The following is a 22,158-nucleotide window of genomic DNA, read 5'->3' on the forward strand; positions in this document are numbered from 1 at the left end:
AAGTGAAAATTCTGCTTTTAAATACAGTCTATGTATACCTATCACTATTAAAATTATTTTCATTCACAAACAAAACTATTTCTAGAATTGCATATATTTAGGATGATGTATATATGCAGTCTTTGAAATAAAGCAAAAATTAACATAAAGTTCGGTTAACATAATGCTCGATTATTAAGATTAATTACGTGAGTTAAGAAAAATAATTATATTTTTTAATATTACGGAATTTACTATTAGCTTTTTGCGTTTATAGAAATATAAAAAAGCTTGCGGTTTTGGAAATATATAGCGTCAAAAATTCAAATTTTAAAAATTTCAAAAGGCGATAAGTTGAAGGGTGGTGGAGATTGAAAAAAAAATTTCTTCTAACGAAATATACTACTTATTAGTATCTCCTAAAATTGCAGCCTCCTACAACCTGGGGTCTAGAAGAAAAATGAAATCAAAAATTTGGAAAAAAAAGATTTTAGGTAACGGTAAACTTGAACGGCCAATTAGTTTTTTTAAAGTTTAACTATAGTATACCATGATAGGAGAAGCAAGCCACTGTCTTTTTGCGTTTGCAAAATTTGAAAAATGCTCATGGTTTCATTGCAACAAATAGTACAAACGGAAAACCACATAATATATAGAGAGAATTATCTCATCAATTTTAAAATATTTACGGACGTGCTGATATTAAAAACTATCTTACGTAAATTATTCTTTTATTAAAATTATTTTTAATTTTTGTAACAATAACAGAATTGGATCTTAAGTAAATTTGACTGTATTACACTTAATGTGTTACCTAGGTAGGAAAAATATTCCAAATTTCAAAACAGCTACTTTTCAAAAATTGCGAATTTCTAGTTCTTAAATATAGAAAAATAAATGTATCTAGTAGAATATGCTTAATTAATTAAAAAATAAAACAAAAACTTTTATATTTTACTTAATTATTATTTAATTAAAAAATTAAAGCTTCTAAAGTGGAATTTTTTTTTTTGAAATTTCAAATTGTTTGACGTTCTGCAAATTGTATTTGCAGAACGCTGTCACTTTTGATCTTCAAATTTTTTAAATTACTGTAAATTATTTTACACTCTCTTATTCACAACGTAAGCGGCAAAACTTTATTGCGATCATCATCAATGAATGATATTATTGCTCTTTCTTCCCATTTTTAATTTTCGTTATTTTATTTTTAAAATAATTCCCCTCAAAAATTTCAAAAAATTGTATTCAAATTCAATATAGAAGAGTAAAAGAGAGTTTAATCGCTTAATATAAAAATTGGTAAACATTATTAAAATTTTAGAGAGTTTGCTCTCATCGTTTGGTTTAGTAAAGAAAAAACAACACAAATAAATAAGATTAGAGTGTAGTAGAAAAGCAGTATATAATTTTTTTTAAATAATTTAATAATTTCCTCCAGCTCCACTCATTCAATACCAATCGAGTCAGTATGTCTTGATCGTTTGAGTTAACCGTGTGGCATATTAAAATCTGTTTAAATTAGATAGTTTTTCTTCGTTTAAATTCAATTAATTGTCATTCTTTTTTTCGCATGTTTAAAGAAAAAAACAACATATAAAAAGTGTCAATGTCTTCAAATTATCATAAAAAAATTTATTAAAATTTTAAATTCGTTAATTATTTAATTGTCAATCAATTACATACATACATAAATTTTTATCTAAAATATATAATATCAAAAATAATTCATAATGTATAAATGTATTTTAAAAAAAAGTGAAATAAATTTTAAAAAATATTTACCAATATTAAATGGTAAATTTTATCATAGTGAAAAAGGAGTTTATGGATACCGGCCAAGGCCGACACGAAGCTTTAAAGGTGATTTTATTATATTTTACTTATTTACGAAATAGTATAATAGCTGGTACTAAGTATAATGCCACGAACATTAACTGATAACACAAGTTATTTTAAAACCACGGCATGACAAGAATTCAGATCGTGACATTAAAAAATTTTGGAGAAATCAAAAGTCTATAATATTTTCTATAAAACCACTTACCCCCAATACATTAATTTTAACTGTGAGTTTATTATAATTCGTTGTTTTAACAGGACCATCTGATCATATTATCAAAATATAATTATAAAATACATACATACATACAAATGTGTTATATTCAAAATGTGTTTAAAAACTTGTGCTGTGTTTGTTCAAAGTTTTTGGTGTATGCGGATGTATCCATAGAATTATAGAAAACGCTGCATACTGTTTATAATATTTAATAAAAATTTATTGAAAATAAGCAGCATGTACTGAATATCATAGTCTTTAATTTTGATAGGTCATTATCAAAATAATAAGTAAATATGCTAAATCTTGATAAGAAAGTAAAAAAAAATTAGACTATGGTGAAACAAACATTTCTCTTTTAATATAATATAAAATTACATATGAGTAAATAAATACAACATATAAATAAGTAAGTAATGACGATAGTGAGAGCATAATCATAATAAAATTATGAGAGCACACATATTTTTGACATTATTCTTCTATTTTTTTTAAATCAGGGTTGTCGTTTCAAACTGGAATAGAGTTTTCCGGGTTTTTTCATTCATGTTTGTATCCAAATACTGAATTATGAATAGATATCTCGTTTTTTTCAATTAATGATTTTTTCTCCTCTATTCTAATAATATTTTTCTTGAAAATATTAAATATATAGCTTTTGTTTGAATAAAATTAATCCTGAACTTTTTATTTGGAATTTTTTTCAGCGTTCATTGTTTAACAAAATATATTTACAAATTTATTACATAGAGAGTTATCAATAAACTATTTATAATTAGTTGTCAATAACTAGTTGTCAAAAACTATTTATAACTTTTATCAAGTATGAGTCAGAATATTTTTTGAACTGGAACATCGGGTTCCGTTTTAAGCTTCAAAGCTTTATTTTTTATAGCAAAATCAACTACTATTTAAAATTGTAAAACGACAGCTCGGCTTTTGTTATTATGAAAATTTATTATTTTAATAAGAGTAAAAATTACTAAAAAAAAAAGTATTAATTACTATCCACACTATGTTCATACATACATATGTACATTATTATATAATTGCGTTCACAATTCGGAATAACAAAAATTAAAGCCTAGACATTGATTTCCATTGCCAATTCTTTCAAAGGTAACGGTAATGTAAATTTTTTTACTTTCATAGCTTTAAAAAATAAAATTTTAACTTTTCTTAATCAAAAAAATTTAATATTTTTTGGAAGTTAAGATCATAGAAGATTTAGAAAAAACCTTTTCCGTCTCTCAAAAGAACTTATTTTATACTCCATGCCCCATACTTGATCTTCTGATTTTCTCTCATAAAATAATTGTTATATTAAGTATACGAGTATCAATTTCAAGACTCACATACATACCTACTGATGAAACATTTTGTTTGTATTTATGTGTATTGATTATATTAATTAATTGTTTTAAATTTATTGTGTATTAATCAATGAAAAAAAAAAAACAAAATTTAAAAAAATTCACTCATAATAAAACAAAAAAACAAAATATCTCCGAGTACTGGAGTTATTTGCTCAAAATAATATTAATACCATCAGTCATTAAGAGCAAAAAATAAAGGTGGCAACAAATTTTAATTATTAAAAATTTAAATAATTGCTATTATTATGCAGTCACTAAAATTTAAAATTAAATATTCTTCATTCTATTATCTTAGTATTCTTATCACTAAAATGATTGTTTATTCAAAAAGTAGAACAGCTAGAAAGTGAAAACAGCATAAATAATGACAATAATAACAAAACTAGAAAGAGAACAGAGGATAAATTGACAAATATATACATAGATATTTACATATTTACATACCTATAAGTAAGGAATATAATGAACGTATGAAGACTGTGTGTACATAGTTACTTATCAATTCACTATTTATTTATTCTCCCAAGTGTTATAACGATATTGACTCTTAATTACACTTTAGATTTAGAATTTGATTGGGATTCATAGTAAAATGATAGCACAAAATCTCGTTTAATCAAAAGATAATTCCTTTTAAATATTTATACATAGATATAATGGTACATACAAGCAATATTCCCGATATAGCGTACGTATGTTATTTTTAAAATTTAAGCGGGCTCTTATATTTAACTACTCTAAGCTCTGAAATAATTAAGTTATGAATTTAATACTCTACACATTTATGATGGAAAAACTAAATTCTTACATTTTAAAACATTGATGATTTGTAATTTTATGGCTATAATAACTAATATTAATTTTTGCAGTATCTGAAGATATTCTGAAATCTAGGAATTCTCAAAGCAATTTATATAGATGGGTTGAAGGATATAGAAAGCATGGTCACAAATTGGCGATGATCGATCCCGTTGTTTTTAAAGGAAAAAACGTGTAAGTTTTAAAGCGAGTTTTGCTTTTGTAATTTTACTCAATTTCAAAACGATTTTTTCCCAGTTTACATTTCAGTTTGTAATTTACACTTATAGAATCGCTAATATAATAAAATACTCTTTTAAAATTAATTTTAAAAAAATCTATTTATAAAAATGAAAACGATTTTAACAGATCTGCAATAGAGGAGTTGGATCCAAAGTATTACGGCTTAAAACCGGATGAAAATGTTAATTCCCTTGGAATTTTCAATAATCTTTCATCAAAAAATACAGTATCAATAGCTGAATTAGAAGTACTTTTAAAACGGGTATATTGTGGTTCAATTAGTAGCGAATTTTCTTATATAGAAGTACGTTTCAAGTTAATCAAACTTATATAAATTAACATTTTAATAAAAACTAAATTTCTCTTATTTGTATTTTAGTCAACTGAAGAAAAAGAATGGTTATCTGAAAATTATGAGAAAATATTACAAGAAAAATCTTTAATTAAAAATACAGATAAAATTGAAGTTGCAAAACTTTTAATTAAGTCTCAAGCATGGGATAATTTTCTTGCAACAAAATTTGCTTCGGTCAAGCGATACGGTGGTGAAGGCTCCGAAAGTACATTAGCATTTTTCTATCAACTATTTAAAGACTCTGTTAATGGTAAGCATTATTATTAGTTTATTTTAAAAAATCTTTTACTTACATATACATGCATAGTGGAATTTTTTAATTACTCAACATCGTTTTGATTTAAGATAATATTAAACATCTTGTAATTGGTATGCAACATCGGGGTAGAGGAAATATTTTAACATCAATGCTAAATGTAAGACCAGCGAAAATGTTTAAGAAATTTCAAGGTGGTTCAGAATTTCCTGATGATGCCATAGCTATGGGAGACGTAGTGAGTCACTATCGTAATAAAACCCTCAATTATTTAAAAGATCGAAATGAATTAACATTAATTTATTTTATTTTTTTATTTGAAAAACGATTGCATTTAGATGTTTCTGATAAATTTAATGTTGAAGGTAAAAGTCTATTAGTTTCAATGTTAAGAAATCCATCACATCTTGAGGTAACAGAAAATTCAAATATATTTTGTTTAGATAATCATTTGTTGTTTTTTTAAGGCTGTAAATCCAGTATCAATGGGAAAAACACGCTCTAAGCAACAAACTTATCAAGATGGTTCTTACAATCAAGATCATCCTGAAGCATTATTTTCAAATTACGCCCTAAATATTCAGGTACATGGTGATGCTGCGTTTTCTGGTCAGGGTGTTAACCAAGAATGTTTAATGATGTCTCAAGTTCCTAATTTTGAAATAGGTGGTACAATACACATGATAATTAACAATCAAGTTGGTTTCACAACACCCGCCGAACGTGGTAGATCATCATTTTATAGTACAGATTTAGGAAAATCAATACAATCACCAGTATTTCACGTAAATGGTGATGATCCTGAAGATGTGATGTTAATAACAAAATTGGCATTTCAATATCAAAGAAAATTTAGGAAAGATGTTTTTATTGATTTAAATTGTTTTAGACGTTGGGGTCATAATGAATTGGATGATCCAAGTTTCACTAATCCATTACTATATGCAGTTATCAACGAAAAAAAGTAAATTTTTGTAATTTTTATAATTCTTAAGTTTATTAATAGAATTAAATTATTTATTGTTCAATACTGTTTTTGAAATTGTTTTTTATTAACATATATTATCGTTTATATTTTAGAACCGTTCCTGATATGTACGCGGAAAAACTAGTTAATGAAAATATTTTGGAAAATAATCAACCTAACGAAATTCGTAATGAATTTATGGATTACCTCAGTAAAGAATTAGATAATACAAGTTCCTATAAACCAGAAGTAAATAAAATATATTTATATATACACACTGATGCATATACACAAATAATATTATTTTAGCCATGCTATTATGAGAAGCAATGGAAAAGAATTCAACAAGCAAGTCCTCATGAATTGACATATTGGGATACTGGTTTGGATTATTCATTATTACAACACATTGGTAACACAAGCGTCTCATTTCCTGATGATTTTGTACGCAATAATAAATACTTAACGTCTACTCATATGCACAATTTTATCATAAAAACATTATTTTTAAAATATGAAAATGAATATCACATGAAAAAATATCCTTAAACAAAGTAGAATAATTAAATATATCATCAAACATACCATATATACAAATATACAATTCTTTTTTGTAACCTCATAATATTAAAATATTTATACATTTCTTTTCATATATAAGAATATCCACCCTCATCTATTAAAGACACATGTTACTGGACGTTTAAAAAAATTATCTGAAGGTAATAAAATTGATTGGTCAACAGCTGAAGCATTAGCAATTGGTAGCTTAATGTATCAAGGACATCATGTTAGAATAAGTGGTGAAGATGTTGGTCGTGGTACATTTTCACAACGACATTGTATGTTAGTAGATCAAAAAACAAATGAAATTTTTATACCATTAAATAGATTGAATGGTGGATATGGTGGTAAATTAGAAGTCGCAAATAGTATATTATCAGAAGAAGCTGTATTAGGTTATGAATATGGTATGTCAATTGATAATCCAAATAATTTAATTATTTGGGAAGCACAATTTGGTGATTTTTATAATGGAGCACAAATTATGATTGATAATTTTATTGTAAGTGGTGAAAGTAAGTATATTTAAATCTTCTTTCATCTGCAAGTATCTTTATATAAATATTTAATATTAAAAATGCATATAAATTTTCTTCTACTATATACTCTCTAATTATATGAGTTCTCTTGAAAATCGATATAAAATTTTTATTAATATTTCAATTTTACACTTTATATTTAATTAATTAAGCAAAATGGATGGAATCAAATGGATTAGTAATTTTATTACCTCATGGATATGATGGAGCAGCATCTGAACATAGTTCATGCCGCCTAGAAAGATTTTTACAATTGACTGATTCTAAAGAAAATGCACCTGATGGTGATATTGTTAATTTACATATTGTAAATCCAACAACACCAGCACAATATTATCATGTATTAAGACGCCAAATAATAAGAAATTTCCGGAAACCATTATTAATTGTTGGACCGAAAGTATTGATAAGGTGAAAAATGCTTCAACATATCCGAAAACATCGAAAACATTTTATTTACTTTATTTAAAATCAATTAAATTGAATAGACAAATTATTCTCTCATTTAAATTTTAATTTTTTAGACTTTCTGATGCAACATCCTCGTATACTGAATTTGAACCAGGAACATATTTCAAAAATGTTATAGGTGTTTGAAATGACAATATTATTTTATAATGTCTTAATTTAAATATTAATTAAATTATATATGTACAGTAAATTTAGTAAAATTTAGCTAAATGCATTTAAAATTTAAAATAATTCATTTTTTTCGTAAAAATTCTATAGAATATTTTAAACCGCAAGCTATTTAATTCCACTAAATCAGAACATTTATTTTTAGGAGATGATTTTGTTGAACGAAAGAATGTTGATACAGTAATATTATGCAGTGGTAAACACTATTACAATTTGCATAATGAAAGAGTATCTAAAAATTATACAAATACAGCAATTATTCGTTTGGAATCGCTTAGTCCTTTCCCTTTCCCAGAAGTTCAAGAAGAAATTGGAAAATATTCAAATGCAAAAAGTTCGTATTGCGCTATTATTTCAAAATTATTGTCAAAAATTTAAACTTAATTTACTTTTTATGATCATTTTAAAAACTTTTCATTTTATTAAAGATTCATTTATTTTATTGAAAAAGAAAATTTAAAATATTACTTATTTACTTATATTTACTTTTATTTTTAAACTAATTCATGAAGATTTTATTTGGAGTCAAGAAGAATCTAGAAATATGGGTGCTTGGACTTTTGTTAAACCTAGATTCGAGTTCTTTGTGGGAAAGAAAGTAATTTATATGAAATTTTTTATAAATGAATTAAATAAATATATGAAATTAATAAACTTTTTTTGGTTATTTTAGTTAAAATACTGTGGAAGACCTGAAACACCAACAACTGCAGTGGGCGATGGAAAAATTCATCGTCAAGAAGTAGAATATATAGTCCAACAACCTTTCAAAATGTAGATATTATAATTGGGTTAAGTATACATTTAAATAAAATAATATTGTTTTGTTTATAAATAGTTTGTTCTTATGCATTGTAATAAAATTATTAAAAATTTTAAACTACTAAATGTTAAAATTTAACAAGGAATATTCAAGCACTTTAAAATGTTTCCGAAAGATCAATTATATAAAAACTTATTATCCTTCCCAAAAAATATTAAAGCTCAGTATCGTATAACTAACTGATAGTGGTAATTATCGTAAAAAGTTCGGTATTGTTATTGTAAACAGAAACCAATTCATACAAATGATTCGTGTGTATAATAAATTTTTTGAAACTTTTATGATAATTACGTATATCACTTTCACTTTGTGATTCGATATTCAGAATAAGTTATATTCAGTGTTTCGTTACTCAGAATAAACCCCATTGTAGTAACTTATTAAATTTCTACCGTCTATCTACTTTAAAAATATTAAAAATAATGAATGAAAATTAAAATATAAACAATTTTTATAATCTTTTTTTTTGTTATAATTTAGTTAGATTTTTATTTAAAAAATATAGGCATTATAATTTTTAAATTATATTTTCCTATTTATTTATCATTATCAAAAAAATTTTTTTCTTTATCAAAAGCCACATTAATAATTAAAATTTATGAATTTTATTTTTTACATTTATTTCTAATTAAGTTTTTTTTTAAATATATTAAGTAAAATATTGAGTATAATATTTTCAGCTAATGCTGACCTTATAACTAAATAAAATATATTCATACTTTATAACTGAATTAAAATAATAGTAAATAAATTTATAATCTAAATTAGAATTCTAATACCATATAGAAGAGATACAAATAAAATTTCAACTTTTCTCCAAATATAATAAAGGGCCATTAATTTGGAAAAATTACTCATAAAGATAAAAACGTATACCAATAGCTCTTTTTATATTTGTGTATGGAAATAGTTATTTATCACAATTAATTATTTAAGTTTCATTTATGAATGAACATTTATTAAATTAATCCTAATTCCCGAATATCATTATTAAAGTTAGAATGAATAGTATAGTAAAATAATAACTGAGTTAAACCAACCAATTCTGTAGTGAATAAGAAGTGATTTAATTATTTCCATACATAATACATTAGCATTACTGAATTAAATAAATATAACTATAATTAGTAAGTATTTTTTTTTTGATATGTAAAATTCAACACTTAAAAACCGATGGTCAACATTAACTATGCAATATTACTTCCAAAACTTTACTACAATTTATTTTCTTTATACGAAAATAATAAATTCCGATTTCATTTTTATTAAATTGCATTTTTGCCATAAACATGCTCTAGTACGTCATACCATGAAGACGAAACTTCATAAACATATGGGAAGAGTCATAGCCAAAATATAAGTAAAAATATTGTTGAGCTTATTAACAACCACCTTTCTACCATATTTATTCGTGGAGCACTATCCCAACCACATTCTAAATCAGATTTTAATATCTACAAAAAATCATCAAATACAAAATTAAAACCACGAAAATATTTTATAAAAAAAAATTTTACCTCCATTAATTGTTCATTATTTTTATTTGAACATTGTGTCTCTCTTAAATCATCATCCATTTCTTCACAATCATGTTTACCATAAATTTGACACGGTGAATTCATAAATGTCCTAAATACAGTATCTGTCCACGTTTGAGATGAACAAATATATTGACGTCGTTTGCGTTGCCAAAATTCAACCCAACTGAAATTCAAAATAAATTGTAAAATTATTGTATAAATTAAGGAAGAAAACAAAAAAGTTTTGTAAGTTTACCCTAAGTTGCAATCGCAATTCATTTTAGATCCAGACATTTTTATATCAGTTAAGAAAACGCTATGTGGTAAATATGGAACAGCGCCAGTATTCGGATTTGGTATAGTTTTCAATTCATTATTATTATATCGTACGTCAATTGAGACATTTCGTACTCGTCCCATATTCTTAAAAAAATTTGTAGGAATGGCAGATATAGATGTATTAAATAATTGAATGTATATGTATGGAGATCGCATTCCCTGAATAGAAAAATTATATTAAAAAAAAATATTTATAATCGGATAATAACAACAAACCCGTAATATAGTTTCGCCAAGAGTTGTAAACTGTGGCCCACTAAATGTAATATTCGTTAATTTTGATGGCAGATGTCCTCTCATTTCACGTTCCAAATCAGTTGGTTTTCCCATATCTAATAAGTATTTTTTATTTTCACTTATAGGTTTACCTTGAATAATATCTGCATAATGTTCAGGTGATTTCGGTGCTTCAACCCATAATTCTCTTATGTTATGATGTTCTTTTAATAAATATGGAATATTAAACGATGGCAAGTGAGAATATGCAGAAATTTTTAATGAACGAATATTTGGCAAACTTTCTAGGGATCCATTCTTAAAATTCAATTAAAATAAAAATTTAATTATTTACTTTATTAAATTTTATTGTATAAACTTACTTCAAAGAAATGTAAACGGAAATGTGAAATATCAAGCATTTCCAAATCTTCATTAACACCATCGAAACTATTATTGGTTAATGATGTAATCGGATTTCCAGATAATTTTAATATCCTTTAGATAAATTTATAACATGAACAGATGACAAGAACAACAAAATTTATAAAAAATAGCAATTTATTTACTTACCGTAATTGAGGTAAATGTTGTGCTATTATAGGAACATTTGTTAAATCATTATTAGATAAATCTAATAATCTTAACGCTGACATATTATGTGCCATTTCTGGTGGTATCGATGGTAATTCGTTACTTGCCAAACGTAACTCACGTAAATGTTTTAAGCGCATTTCTGGCACCGTACTTAATGAAACATTTTCTAAGCCCAACTTAATTAGTGTATTTTCTAAACCCAAAAATGATTTATCCATAACTCTTAAATCCCTATTATGTGATAAATCTAAATGTGTTAATCTTGGTAATGTTGCAAATACGGCATCATCAATTCTTAACAAATAATTATATGAAATATCCAGATATTTCAATGTCTAAAATAAAAATTAAGAATTAAAATAAATTAATTAAAGAAAGTATATAACAATATCAATATTAGAAACCATTTCAATCAATTAAATATTTAATATTAACCTTTTGATGATCAATTACTCACATTGAAGTTTAAAAACAGTTTCATACTTAACTTATACTTTTCAAATACACAAAAATACAATAGCCTTGCTCATAATATGTATAGTCAAATAGTTACAGAGTCATATTAAAGAACTAATAAAGAATCCTATATGAGTCTTGTAAATTAATGTTACATAATCATATCTTGTTTCAATTTCACTGAATTTAGTTTTTAAAATGAAAAAAATACATTCCATTTTTTTTAAAATACACAAAATACTTTAAGTTTCAGCAGAAAAAGAGGATAAAATCTGTAAATATTAAAATCAAATCATAAGTTATGAGTGTGTATTAGGTACGACATTAAGCTACTACAACATTAGATCCAAGAAAATCTTTTCGATTACTTCCTTTACTGAAAATAAATGATATTACACGAAGAACACGCGTGTTAATTTTAATTCTAGTCAGGAGTTCTTTAATTTCTGCTTTCGAATAAAGTAGATGAGGCAAACCACATTCAATTATTAAAATGTATAATTTTCGGAATACGTTTCATAATTTAATGTTCATAAGTACTAAGATTTGGTGTTATATTTCCCGCTATTCGAAATCAAATGGTTAATATAAAATTTATTAAATAGTTTCTACATAATCGGATCATCTTAAAAAATTCTTTAATATGTAATTACTCTGAATTTATTTGATAAGTCCATACTATGAATTGTCGCAATGTAATTATTAGATAAATGTAATTCACATAATGTTAAAGCAGCTAAACTTGATAAAGATGAAGTTGGAATTTTCAACAAGTGATTGTGTGAAACATCCATTCTAAAAAAAGAATTGTATTAAAATTATTATTAATGTAAAAGGACTTATTATTGTTTACGGAAAGATTTCAATCAAAAGATTAATTAAACAATAAAATGTAATCTACGATGCCAACAAGGTATTTTTATGTACTTAATTTGTTTTTTTATATTTGAAAAACAGATTACCGTTCTAAACCTCCATTAACGAATAAATTATCTGGCAGTGATTTCAAATAGTTGTGTGATAAATCTATTATTCTTAATCCATAAAACGGTTTAAAAGTGTCTTGAGGTAAATCAGTCAACTGATTATATGACAAATATAGAACCTAAAATGTAATAAAAATAAAATAAATATATATGTAGGTAAATATAAAAGGACTTGAAAATTATTGTCAAAAATTTAAACATTATTTTTGATGAATTTTACAATTCTATTTCAATTACCTGTAAATTTTTTGTATTTTTAAAGGCATCAAAATCAACTTCTCTTATATAATTATGTGAAATATCAAGCCACTGCAAATGTGGGAAATTTCCAAAAATATCTCGAGTAGAATTCTATATTTTAAAACAGAAAATAATTAAAAATTTTTGTTAATGTTATTTAAATAATATGAACAAAATACCATCAATGCATTATAACCCAAATGTAGATGAGTTAAAGACATTTCTACTGGTCTAAAATATCCCGGATGAATAATCGAGATATTATTATGTGACAAATCCAAATTTTTTATGTTGGAATGATAAATTGAACCTTAAATAAATTTCATAAATTTAAAAAAATCCAAAAAAAAAATGTTTTATATTAATTTATAAAATGCTTAAATTTTTTTTTTGCTTTTAAACTTCTTAATTAATTTAACTAGATTTCTGATACAGTCAAAAGTCGAAATAATACCGATTTTATGTGAGCTTTATTGTATGATTTTTACATACAATCAAGTTCATACAAAAGGGATTGCAGTTATACTACACTTAAACTAATAAACTGAATTTCAACTCATAAGCTGAAGTGATTATGAAATAGTTACGAGCTACTTCAATTTTCATGAATACATTATGATAAAAATCTTACCGTGATCAGATCTTCCGCCCCATGTTGAATTATTCATTAATGAAAAAATTTTATTATGACTTACATTTACACTGAGCGAAGATAGTGTACCGACCTTAAAAATTTGATTTAAAATATATTTTAAGAAAGTAAATAGAAAATAATTATCGAAATATTCAAACCTGATCGAAATAATCAAACGCAAAATTTGGTAAAGAATTAAACGCCATGTCCAACATTTCCAACTTTGGAAGATTCTGAAATGTGTCATTGAAAATATGCGTTTAAATTTTTTTTATAAAACGTTAAAGATAATATGCACGTCTTGATATTAAACTATATTTAATAATATAGTTTAATATCAAGACGTGCATAACTTAACATAACCTTAACATAACTTACAACTAAACATAACGAAAACCATAAACAAAACCGTTAACATAAAGCGAATTTTCCTGTGTTTAAATATACTAGTTATCAAATTTATACTTTTATAGAAGAAAGCGACATCTTTGCTAAACATTTGAAAATCGTTTAAGCAAGTAATTTGACATATTGAATAATTTTACACGAAAAAAGCAACAAAAAATTACTTTTAAAATTGAGCTGTCCAAAGTTCTATGACAATTAATATTACATTTAAGAAATTAAAAATTTAATTTTGTAAACTACATTTAGAAAATTATATGATAATTAATATTACAACCAATTGCTTGCCAATAGCTTGCGAAAGTAAATGTTCGGTTAAACGACAAGGGTTTTCGTTAAAGTTGCTGTCTCATGATCCAATACTTTATTGGCAGTGGCAATTTTAAATGTCTCTAAGAAAATACCTGTAATGACTTTTTTAGACACTCTTTTGAAATTTATAGCACGTATATTATATCAATTCAGTGTTGGCAAAACTATTGCCAATTGGACTAATGTTGTATTAAATTTCAAAAAACAATCAAGATTATTTTAAGACTCACATTTTAGAAATTCACTGCAACTACGTTTTCCCTACAGATTCTCTACAACTGCCTTTGAATTACTATTATTTTAAAATTTAGCATAAAACGGCGTTGTGTGTTTTCAAATCTAGCATAATTCATTAACTTGTAAAAATATGCAGTCAACACTAGATATGAAATAATTTATTGAATTCGTTTTGACATAACCTTACAAACTCAATTTTGTCAACTTGCTAGTTCTAATGTCATAATTAAAAATTGTGAGTTAAACAAACTGAATTGGTGCCAAATAAATAATATAAAAGCTATCTGAAATTTAATAATTAAGAAATATTTAATTTAAAAAAATACAAACGAAAATTAATCATAGAGGCGGATTCACACAGAGTGAAACTAAAATGACTGCATCACCCTCAGATGATAAAACATGTAGGATGTGTGGGCACGCAGACAGATCTAATTTAAATTTATTTCATCCAAGACAAATATATAAAAAAATTTTGGCTTTGTATCCAATCGTGGTAAGAAAACATAATTAATTTTATATTTACAATATAAGGGAAAATATAGGATCAAACTTATACGAGTACAAGTTAAAAGACATTACAATTGCATTTTCTCCAAAACCCAAACTGGAGAAGGAGAATTCTTTATCCTTTAAGCATGAAGAATTGTATGATCACGTCTATTTAGGTAGTCTATCCAAACTATCCAAAGTGAAATATTTAATTATTAACTCTTGCCTGTCTTCAAATCTAAATTAAGTTGAAATTCCAGAAAGCTTTTTATATTTTATATATTTTTTAGCTATATAAATCGGATCCCCTTCCAAAAAATATTTGTTTAAAATGCTATGCAAGTACTTTGAAGAGGTATGAAGAGTATGTAAGAGTTGGTAAAATTCAAACCAGATGGATTAACAATGTAAGGAATAATCAACCCAACAATCCTTACATCAAAATTTTAGATAAAATTGAGGTAGGTACTATTGTCTTAATACATGCATATAAATATCGATATACTTTCTTATTTAAGGAAACAAACAAAAACTTAATAGAACAGTTAAGAAAACTTGGAGATGATGCTGTAGATGAATCCTTTTCCATAACAAAACATAGCCGTAATCAGTTTCCAGAAGATATATTCAATTCCACATCATCATTTAACTATAACAATCAATCACATCCATTTAATAGAGATAACCGAATGCAAAAATTTAACAATCAGGCGAATAGAATTTTATTAAGCCATTTAAGAGGCGAAAATCAAAACAAAAATTTAAACTTCAAATCTCAAAATGGATTTCCTCACGAACCCAATATTTCAAACATACAAAATTTTCCGAGAAATAAATGTCGTTATTGCTTTAAAGTTTTGCCTAATCAAAAATATTTAGCATTTCATCAATTGAAGTATCATATTGGTTTAGCAGTATTTAAAAGTTTTACAAAAAAAGCTCTACCTAAGAAATTAAGGTGTGGTCAAGCTATTAAAATAAACAATAAAGCATGTTTAAGGTGCAATAACTGCGGAAAATGTTTCGACAGTTATGATTCTATTTTAAACCACTGGCAAAATAAAAGATGTGAGTTTTATTGCCTCATATGTGGAAAAGAATATCCAAATGATCCTAGTCCATTAAAAAAGCATATAAAATTGGAGCATTTTCTAGAATACACTTCCTACAAGGATCTTATTAGAAAAAGTCGAAAATTAAATCAAATAAAAAAGCAACCTCTTTCGCCTTCATTATCTCAATACAATGAAATAGACGAAGAGGCAAGTAAATTAAATGAACCAAATGAACGCGATAATGAAGAAAATCCTTTAGAATTAGATTTTGAAAAGGAATCATCATTTGAGTTCATAAACGTTGCAGAAAAGCCGAAAATTCCAGTTTTAAAATTATTGCGAAAAACTAATTCAGAAAAAAATGAATTCGACATTAAAGTTGAAAATATGTATAGATCTCCATCATACCCAAGATCACCGGATTCACCCTCCAGTAATGGTTTAAATGACAGTATAGGAAAACCTTTTACTCTAAGAGTAAAAGACTTAAGTGAACTTCAATGTAAACCTAAAGAAGAAGAAGAAGATGAAGAATATATAAGTTTGAATGATTTCAAATTAAACACGTTAAATTTAGATAGTGAAGACCCTTGTAGTACTAAAGAAAATTTTCTAGAAGAATGTCAAGATATTTAAAAAAAAACATATTAATTGAAACATGCAATATTTTTGTATAGCAAATAATAAGTGTAAATCTTAAGCTCTAACTGAAAGTATTAAATGTTAATTTCGTAGCCTAAATTTAGTCGCTATAATTATAACATTCTATAATTATATATATTTTAGTTTTATAAATATAGTTTTTATAATAATTTATTTAAATTTTAATTTCATTAATAAATACAATGTCAAAATAAATAAATAAGCACATTTTTAATTGCAAATTAATAAAAAGAAATTAATGCATAATTTAATTACCTGAAAGGATTCTTCAGCTAAGTTGTTCAACTTGTTTCCTCTTATACTTAAGTGGACCAATTGATCCAAATTCATAAAAGCACGCCTTTCGATATTTGAAATTTTGTTATCATCCAAATATAATTTTCTTAAAGCCTACAATAAAACAAATACATTAATATTTTACACAATTTGATGCCAATTTGATGATAAAATATTTTTACTTCTAAATCGAAAAATGTGTGTTGCGAAATTTGTCCCAAATTGTTAAATTTAAATGAAATTTCTTCTAATTTTGAATGTATATCTCCTTGAAAAGTTCCCTTAGCGACTTGTTCTATTCTATTATCATGTAACTCTAAGAGTCTCAGATTTTTTAAAAAATGAAGACTTGTATCACTCATACTTGCTATTTGATTATTACTAAAATCTAATTCTTGTAATGATGTTAAATGTCTAAGAGCTTCAGCGGGTAGAGCTGATCCAGTGAAACCATGAGCTATTTTCAATGATATCAGAGAATGTCCAATCTATTTTTAATACATATATGTATATAATTTTAAAATCTTAAATTAATTTAAAATAGATAATTGCATTACCTCATTGAATGCATCACTTTCAATTGAACCAATACCATTTTCGCTTAAATCTAATCTCTTTAATCCACGAACATTTTTAAATGCATGAGCTTTAACATTTGTTAAACCACCTCGCGTTATCTGTAAATCTTCTAATTCAACACCAAATTCAGAAAATTCATCTGCATCTAATGAATTGGTTTTCATTTTTGATAATGACAATGACCTCATATTACGCATTCTAGTCATACTTTAAAAATAAATCACAAGAATTTTTTTCATGATATCTTATGGGGTATTGTACTTACTTTCTCAATTCTTGTAAATTAGTTTCCGAATTCATATCACCACTTAAATCCAATTTCAATAGTGAATATTGTACAACATTGAACATTTCAACTGGTGCAATGATTTTGATTTTATTATCACGTAAGCTAAGTACTCTATAAATATAATATAATATGCATGTATTTCTAAATAAGATGCGTATGCCTGAATTATATGAAATTATGATTATAAAAAAACTAAAACTTGAAAGAGGTTCTTATTTTCTATTCTTATTCATACGAAAAATCGTACAATTATGTATAACTAAAAGTCTTATAATTGCCAAAATTTTTAGTTCTAGATTTTAAATTTTAACATTATTGAAAATATTTCATTTTAAATTGCTTTTAACGTATTAATGCAGATGCCCGATACTTCAAGTCTTAATGGATGTGCAATATCTAACGCATTCGAAACAATTGTGAAAATACAAATTTAAGACCTTAATAATTTTTTAAAGAAACTCTAAATTGCTAATAATTGTACTATTCTCTTTTAAATAAACTCAAACCACTCTTTATCAAAAAAAAAGGAACATTTTTTTAAAATTTAAATTAGCTTGTATGTAAATTCACCTTAAAGTATCAAAATTATTGAACAGTTTATTTGGTAAATTTGTAATATTATTGCCTGATAAGTCCAAAATTTGTAGGGAGTTGACCAAACTATCGAATGCTACCGGTGATATACGAGTTAATCCACAATATCTCATGTATATTTCTCGAATTTTAGCTGGCTTAAAAGCGTCTTCCTAATGATTAAGTTCAGTAAAAAGAAAAATGAATGCATAATGTATTCAAAATTATGAAAATGATTTGATTTTATTAATAACAAACAAATAAACAATTTAATATATAATTCATGAAATAAACAAGTGAAAAAATATAAGTACTTATGTAATAAATACCATTATACGATATATCGGATTTCCATCAAAGAATGTCCTATTAACTACTTCAAAATTTTTAAATGAATTTGGTGTCAATTTTTTTATATGATTATATTCGATATGCAAATTGTCTAAATTCAATTTGGCCGAAGATTTTGTTTGATAGGTTTCATTACCAGCCATCGACCAAATCACATTATGTGAAATATCCAAAGTTCTTAGAGCCTTTAAAGTTGCCAAAGCATCATATGGAATTTCTGATAATATATTATCAGTTAATAATAATTTATGTAATCTTGGCATACCGTCTCTGAATACACTTGGATCGATTTCAAATAAATTATTTCCAGATAAATCTAATGTTTCTAATATTAGTAAACCAGAAAAACTACTTGATTCCAATCTTGATATACAATTTTCTTTTAAAACCAATGTTTGTAGTGAATCTTCTAAACCACGAAATGAATCGTGATGTATATGAGTTATATGATTATAACTAACATCTAAATGACGTAATTTATGCAAATGACGAAATGATTTTGATGGAATTTCAATTAAATCATTATATGGTAACATCAGTTCCCATAGAGATCTTTCCAATCCTGTGAATGCATCATCTGGTATTTCTGTTAAATGATTTTCAGATATTTTTAAACGATACATTCCAGTTGCTTGCAAATAATATGGTTCAATATCACGTAAACCTGTATTTTCCATACTTAAACTGAAAACCTATATAATTTTAAAATTAATTTACTTTTATTTAAATTCCAAAATTTTATAATAAAATTATAAATTTTTACAATTAACTTAATGAACAATGATGAACAAGTGTCTTTACAACCATTAATTACAACGATAACATTAAAAATCAAATTCAGTTAACAAAACTAAGTCATGTTTTAAACGCGATTAAATCAACAAAGCTCAAGAACCCAGAGTGCGAAATTTATTGTTTCACGCTATAATGAATTTATATTTAAAATTTTTATTAAACCTAAATATTGTTCTCATTGTTTTTAAGTTACTTAAAAAATATAAGTAGAGTGGGTGGTAAATTATACTTAATGAACTTGCCTTTGAGTTATTAACCATTTTTGGTAGAGCTGGAAAAGGAACATTCCTACATCTTACAATACCCAAATCGGGTGCTGATTTTGAACAAGTGCATAATGCATTATATGTGCATGGAGGATATCGTTCTTGTTCCGTTTCCATATGATATGCTGATGATAAAGATACCCATATCATTAACGATAATGTAATAATTACTAACGCGTAGCCGAATTTTATTATAGTCTCTAGACCCTGAGGACAAAATAAATTCGCATTAAATTTTAAATCAAATATATAATTAAATATATTATAAAAAAAATTTGCTAATGTATTTGCTTTAATGAACATTTTATTACACACAAAATTAACTAAATATTTTTATGTCGCTGTCGTTAGACCCGTTTTAAAGTACGTACGTCAAGACAAGTCTCTTTTTCATAATGTTGATATAGATCGTATTGAGGCTGTGCAAAGGAGTTTACTTTTTTTTTTTTTCTTCGTGATATGAATTGGTCGGATCCGTTTAGATTGACCCCATATGAAAGTAGGCTTCATATGCTTTTGGACTTAAGGTCACTTCGTAGTCGGAGTGTCTGTTTTATTGGATATTTTAAGGTTGGTCAAGCTTTTCAATATTCCTCGTCATCATCATAGGCGACGAATTATGGGATTTATGAGCAAATGACGCGTATATTGCGCGAAATAAAATTATATTCTTCGGTTTTTCGTGCAAATATAAGAGGGTACTCAAGGCCAAACTCTACGGTGGCATTGATTTTGTTATTCTTAGTTTATGTGACACATTAATTCGCCGTGCAGTAGTTGTAAATCTTTGGTTTTAGCTGTTTAGTTATTAATTCATAACATTTCACATATTAATATTAAATTAACACTCCTAGGTAAGTTTAATTTGGTATATTAAATTATTATTCTGAGAAAGTCATCTGATATTGGAATTCATGAAGATTTTTTTAAAAATACATTTTGTAACTACATATATTCGTTTTCTTATTAAATTAATATTCTGCTGTAAAAATTTACTTAAAATGTAATTAAATTTGATATTTCACTTTATTTGCCTTTAACTTACAAGAAAAGCAAATCAAATTCTTATATTTAATAAATAAAATTTATTACTCTTATTTATTACTATTTATTTAATACTCTTTGTACATTATTATTTAATTATTTTTACTTTAATTTTCTGTATCTATAGTGATGTGCGTTCAACTTTAAAGTAAAATTTTTCTTTAATCCTTACAGTAATGCGTCATACTGTTCATTTATGCATGATTGCTATATTTTCTTCTAAGTAAAATTATTAAATTGATTTTTTTATTTTATAATATTTTGTTATAATTTGTGCATCGTAAATTAAATGTTAATTTGATTAAGTAATTCCAAACAAGATTAATATCAGTAAAACATACACGAGCCCGAAACTGGATCCATTTTTTTCTTATTTCATTTGTTTATTATAAAATAAGCTTATTATTTAATAATTCTAACAAATAAAATTTTATTTAAAATTGTTTCATATTAAAAATCAACATTTTTAACATAGATTAAGTACAATTATCACTTTATTTCACCATAAATTGCAATTGAAATTATTATCGACTTCTTTATAATTTTTTCAAATAATTTTTTTTAATAATTTAAGCAATAACATTTAGATTATTAATATTTTGCTGAAATACTAACCATTTTTAAATAATTTTAATGATTTGCTTTTTTTATATTTAAATTCAAAATAAATTTATTTTAAGTTTTTAATTTCCATCAATCTTATTATTTAATATTGGTAGTTAAAACTGTTGTAATCCATAAATAATATTTAAAATATAGCGATTTTATAAAATGTTATTCATTTTTGCAAAAATAAATCAATTATACGTTCAAATACTTAATTAATCATTTAAAGAAAAAAAATAAAAAAACTGAAAAAATAAAGATAAATATTTAAAAATGAAAATTTTAAATTAAATTTAATACTGAGGCACGTCCGATCCTCAGAAATGTCTACAAAATTCTGGTCAATTATAAATTAACTAAAAATTTATTTTAGGTTTCTAGAGTAATTGCAAAATGGTTTAAAAACGGTATAAATTACTAATTGGATTAACACAGTTTTTCGTTTCTTCTTTCATCACCAACCAAAAAAAAAAAAAAATAGAACTATTGTAAATAAAAAATCAGTCACAAGTTAATGTTGGAAACTTATATTTTAACTTCAAAATTACCTGAGGGCAGTTTTTAAAAACTAATTAAAAATTTTTACGCACAGTTTCTTGATACTACACGATAAGATGGTAATCAAAGAG

At 25.1% G+C, this 22,158-nt stretch overlaps 3 protein-coding genes across 5 annotated transcripts; 2 read left to right on the forward strand and 1 right to left on the reverse strand.

The window, feature by feature from the left end:
• The first annotated feature begins 1,484 nt into the window (after window positions 1–1,484).
• LOC129611828 (probable 2-oxoglutarate dehydrogenase E1 component DHKTD1 homolog, mitochondrial) lies at window positions 1,485–8,655 on the forward strand. The gene is made up of 15 exons (XM_055525211.1): window positions 1,485–1,842; window positions 4,284–4,407; window positions 4,582–4,759; window positions 4,835–5,060; window positions 5,156–5,317; window positions 5,405–5,478; window positions 5,534–6,030; window positions 6,147–6,282; window positions 6,343–6,477; window positions 6,695–7,112; window positions 7,289–7,547; window positions 7,661–7,725; window positions 7,921–8,109; window positions 8,288–8,373; window positions 8,449–8,655. The coding sequence occupies exons 1-15, from the start codon at window positions 1,713–1,715 to the stop codon at window positions 8,551–8,553; spliced, it is 2,784 nt and encodes a 927-aa protein (XP_055381186.1). The 5' UTR covers window positions 1,485–1,712; the 3' UTR covers window positions 8,554–8,655.
• Window positions 8,656–9,186: 531 nt separating this feature from the next.
• LOC129611668 (chaoptin) lies at window positions 9,187–21,871 on the reverse strand. Of its 2 annotated transcripts, none has more exons than XM_055524925.1 (20): window positions 21,539–21,871; window positions 19,856–20,086; window positions 18,797–19,510; window positions 18,465–18,640; window positions 17,871–18,005; window positions 17,584–17,803; window positions 17,209–17,514; window positions 17,006–17,140; window positions 13,745–13,819; window positions 13,584–13,677; window positions 13,132–13,262; window positions 12,950–13,063; window positions 12,689–12,831; window positions 12,380–12,521; window positions 11,247–11,605; window positions 11,057–11,171; window positions 10,674–10,991; window positions 10,375–10,616; window positions 10,116–10,302; window positions 9,187–10,052 (listed from the first exon to the last, which is right to left on the reverse strand). In XM_055524925.1, exons 1-20 carry the CDS (start codon window positions 21,539–21,541, stop codon window positions 9,942–9,944), a joined length of 3,951 nt encoding a protein of 1,316 aa, XP_055380900.1. In that variant the 5' UTR covers window positions 21,542–21,871; the 3' UTR covers window positions 9,187–9,941. The 2 variants fall into 2 exon arrangements, with proteins under 2 accessions (XP_055380900.1, XP_055380899.1); XM_055524924.1 differs by having other exon boundaries at window positions 9,188–10,052; window positions 17,584–17,812.
• Window positions 13,944–16,997, forward strand: LOC129611669 (uncharacterized). 2 transcript variants are annotated; one of them, XM_055524927.1, is made up of 3 exons: window positions 13,946–15,036; window positions 15,323–15,493; window positions 15,551–16,997. In XM_055524927.1, the coding sequence occupies exons 1-3, from the start codon at window positions 14,914–14,916 to the stop codon at window positions 16,721–16,723; spliced, it is 1,467 nt and encodes a 488-aa protein (XP_055380902.1). In that variant the 5' UTR covers window positions 13,946–14,913; the 3' UTR covers window positions 16,724–16,997. The 2 variants fall into 2 exon arrangements, with proteins under 2 accessions (XP_055380901.1, XP_055380902.1); XM_055524926.1 differs by having other exon boundaries at window positions 13,944–15,036; window positions 15,323–16,997.
• Window positions 21,872–22,158: the final 287 nt, after the last annotated feature.

The sequence above is a fragment of the Condylostylus longicornis genome, unplaced genomic scaffold (assembly GCF_029603195.1).
Source record: "Condylostylus longicornis isolate FDR11 unplaced genomic scaffold, ASM2960319v2 ptg000055l, whole genome shotgun sequence".
In the NCBI taxonomy this organism is placed as follows: domain Eukaryota; kingdom Metazoa; phylum Arthropoda; class Insecta; order Diptera; family Dolichopodidae; genus Condylostylus; species Condylostylus longicornis.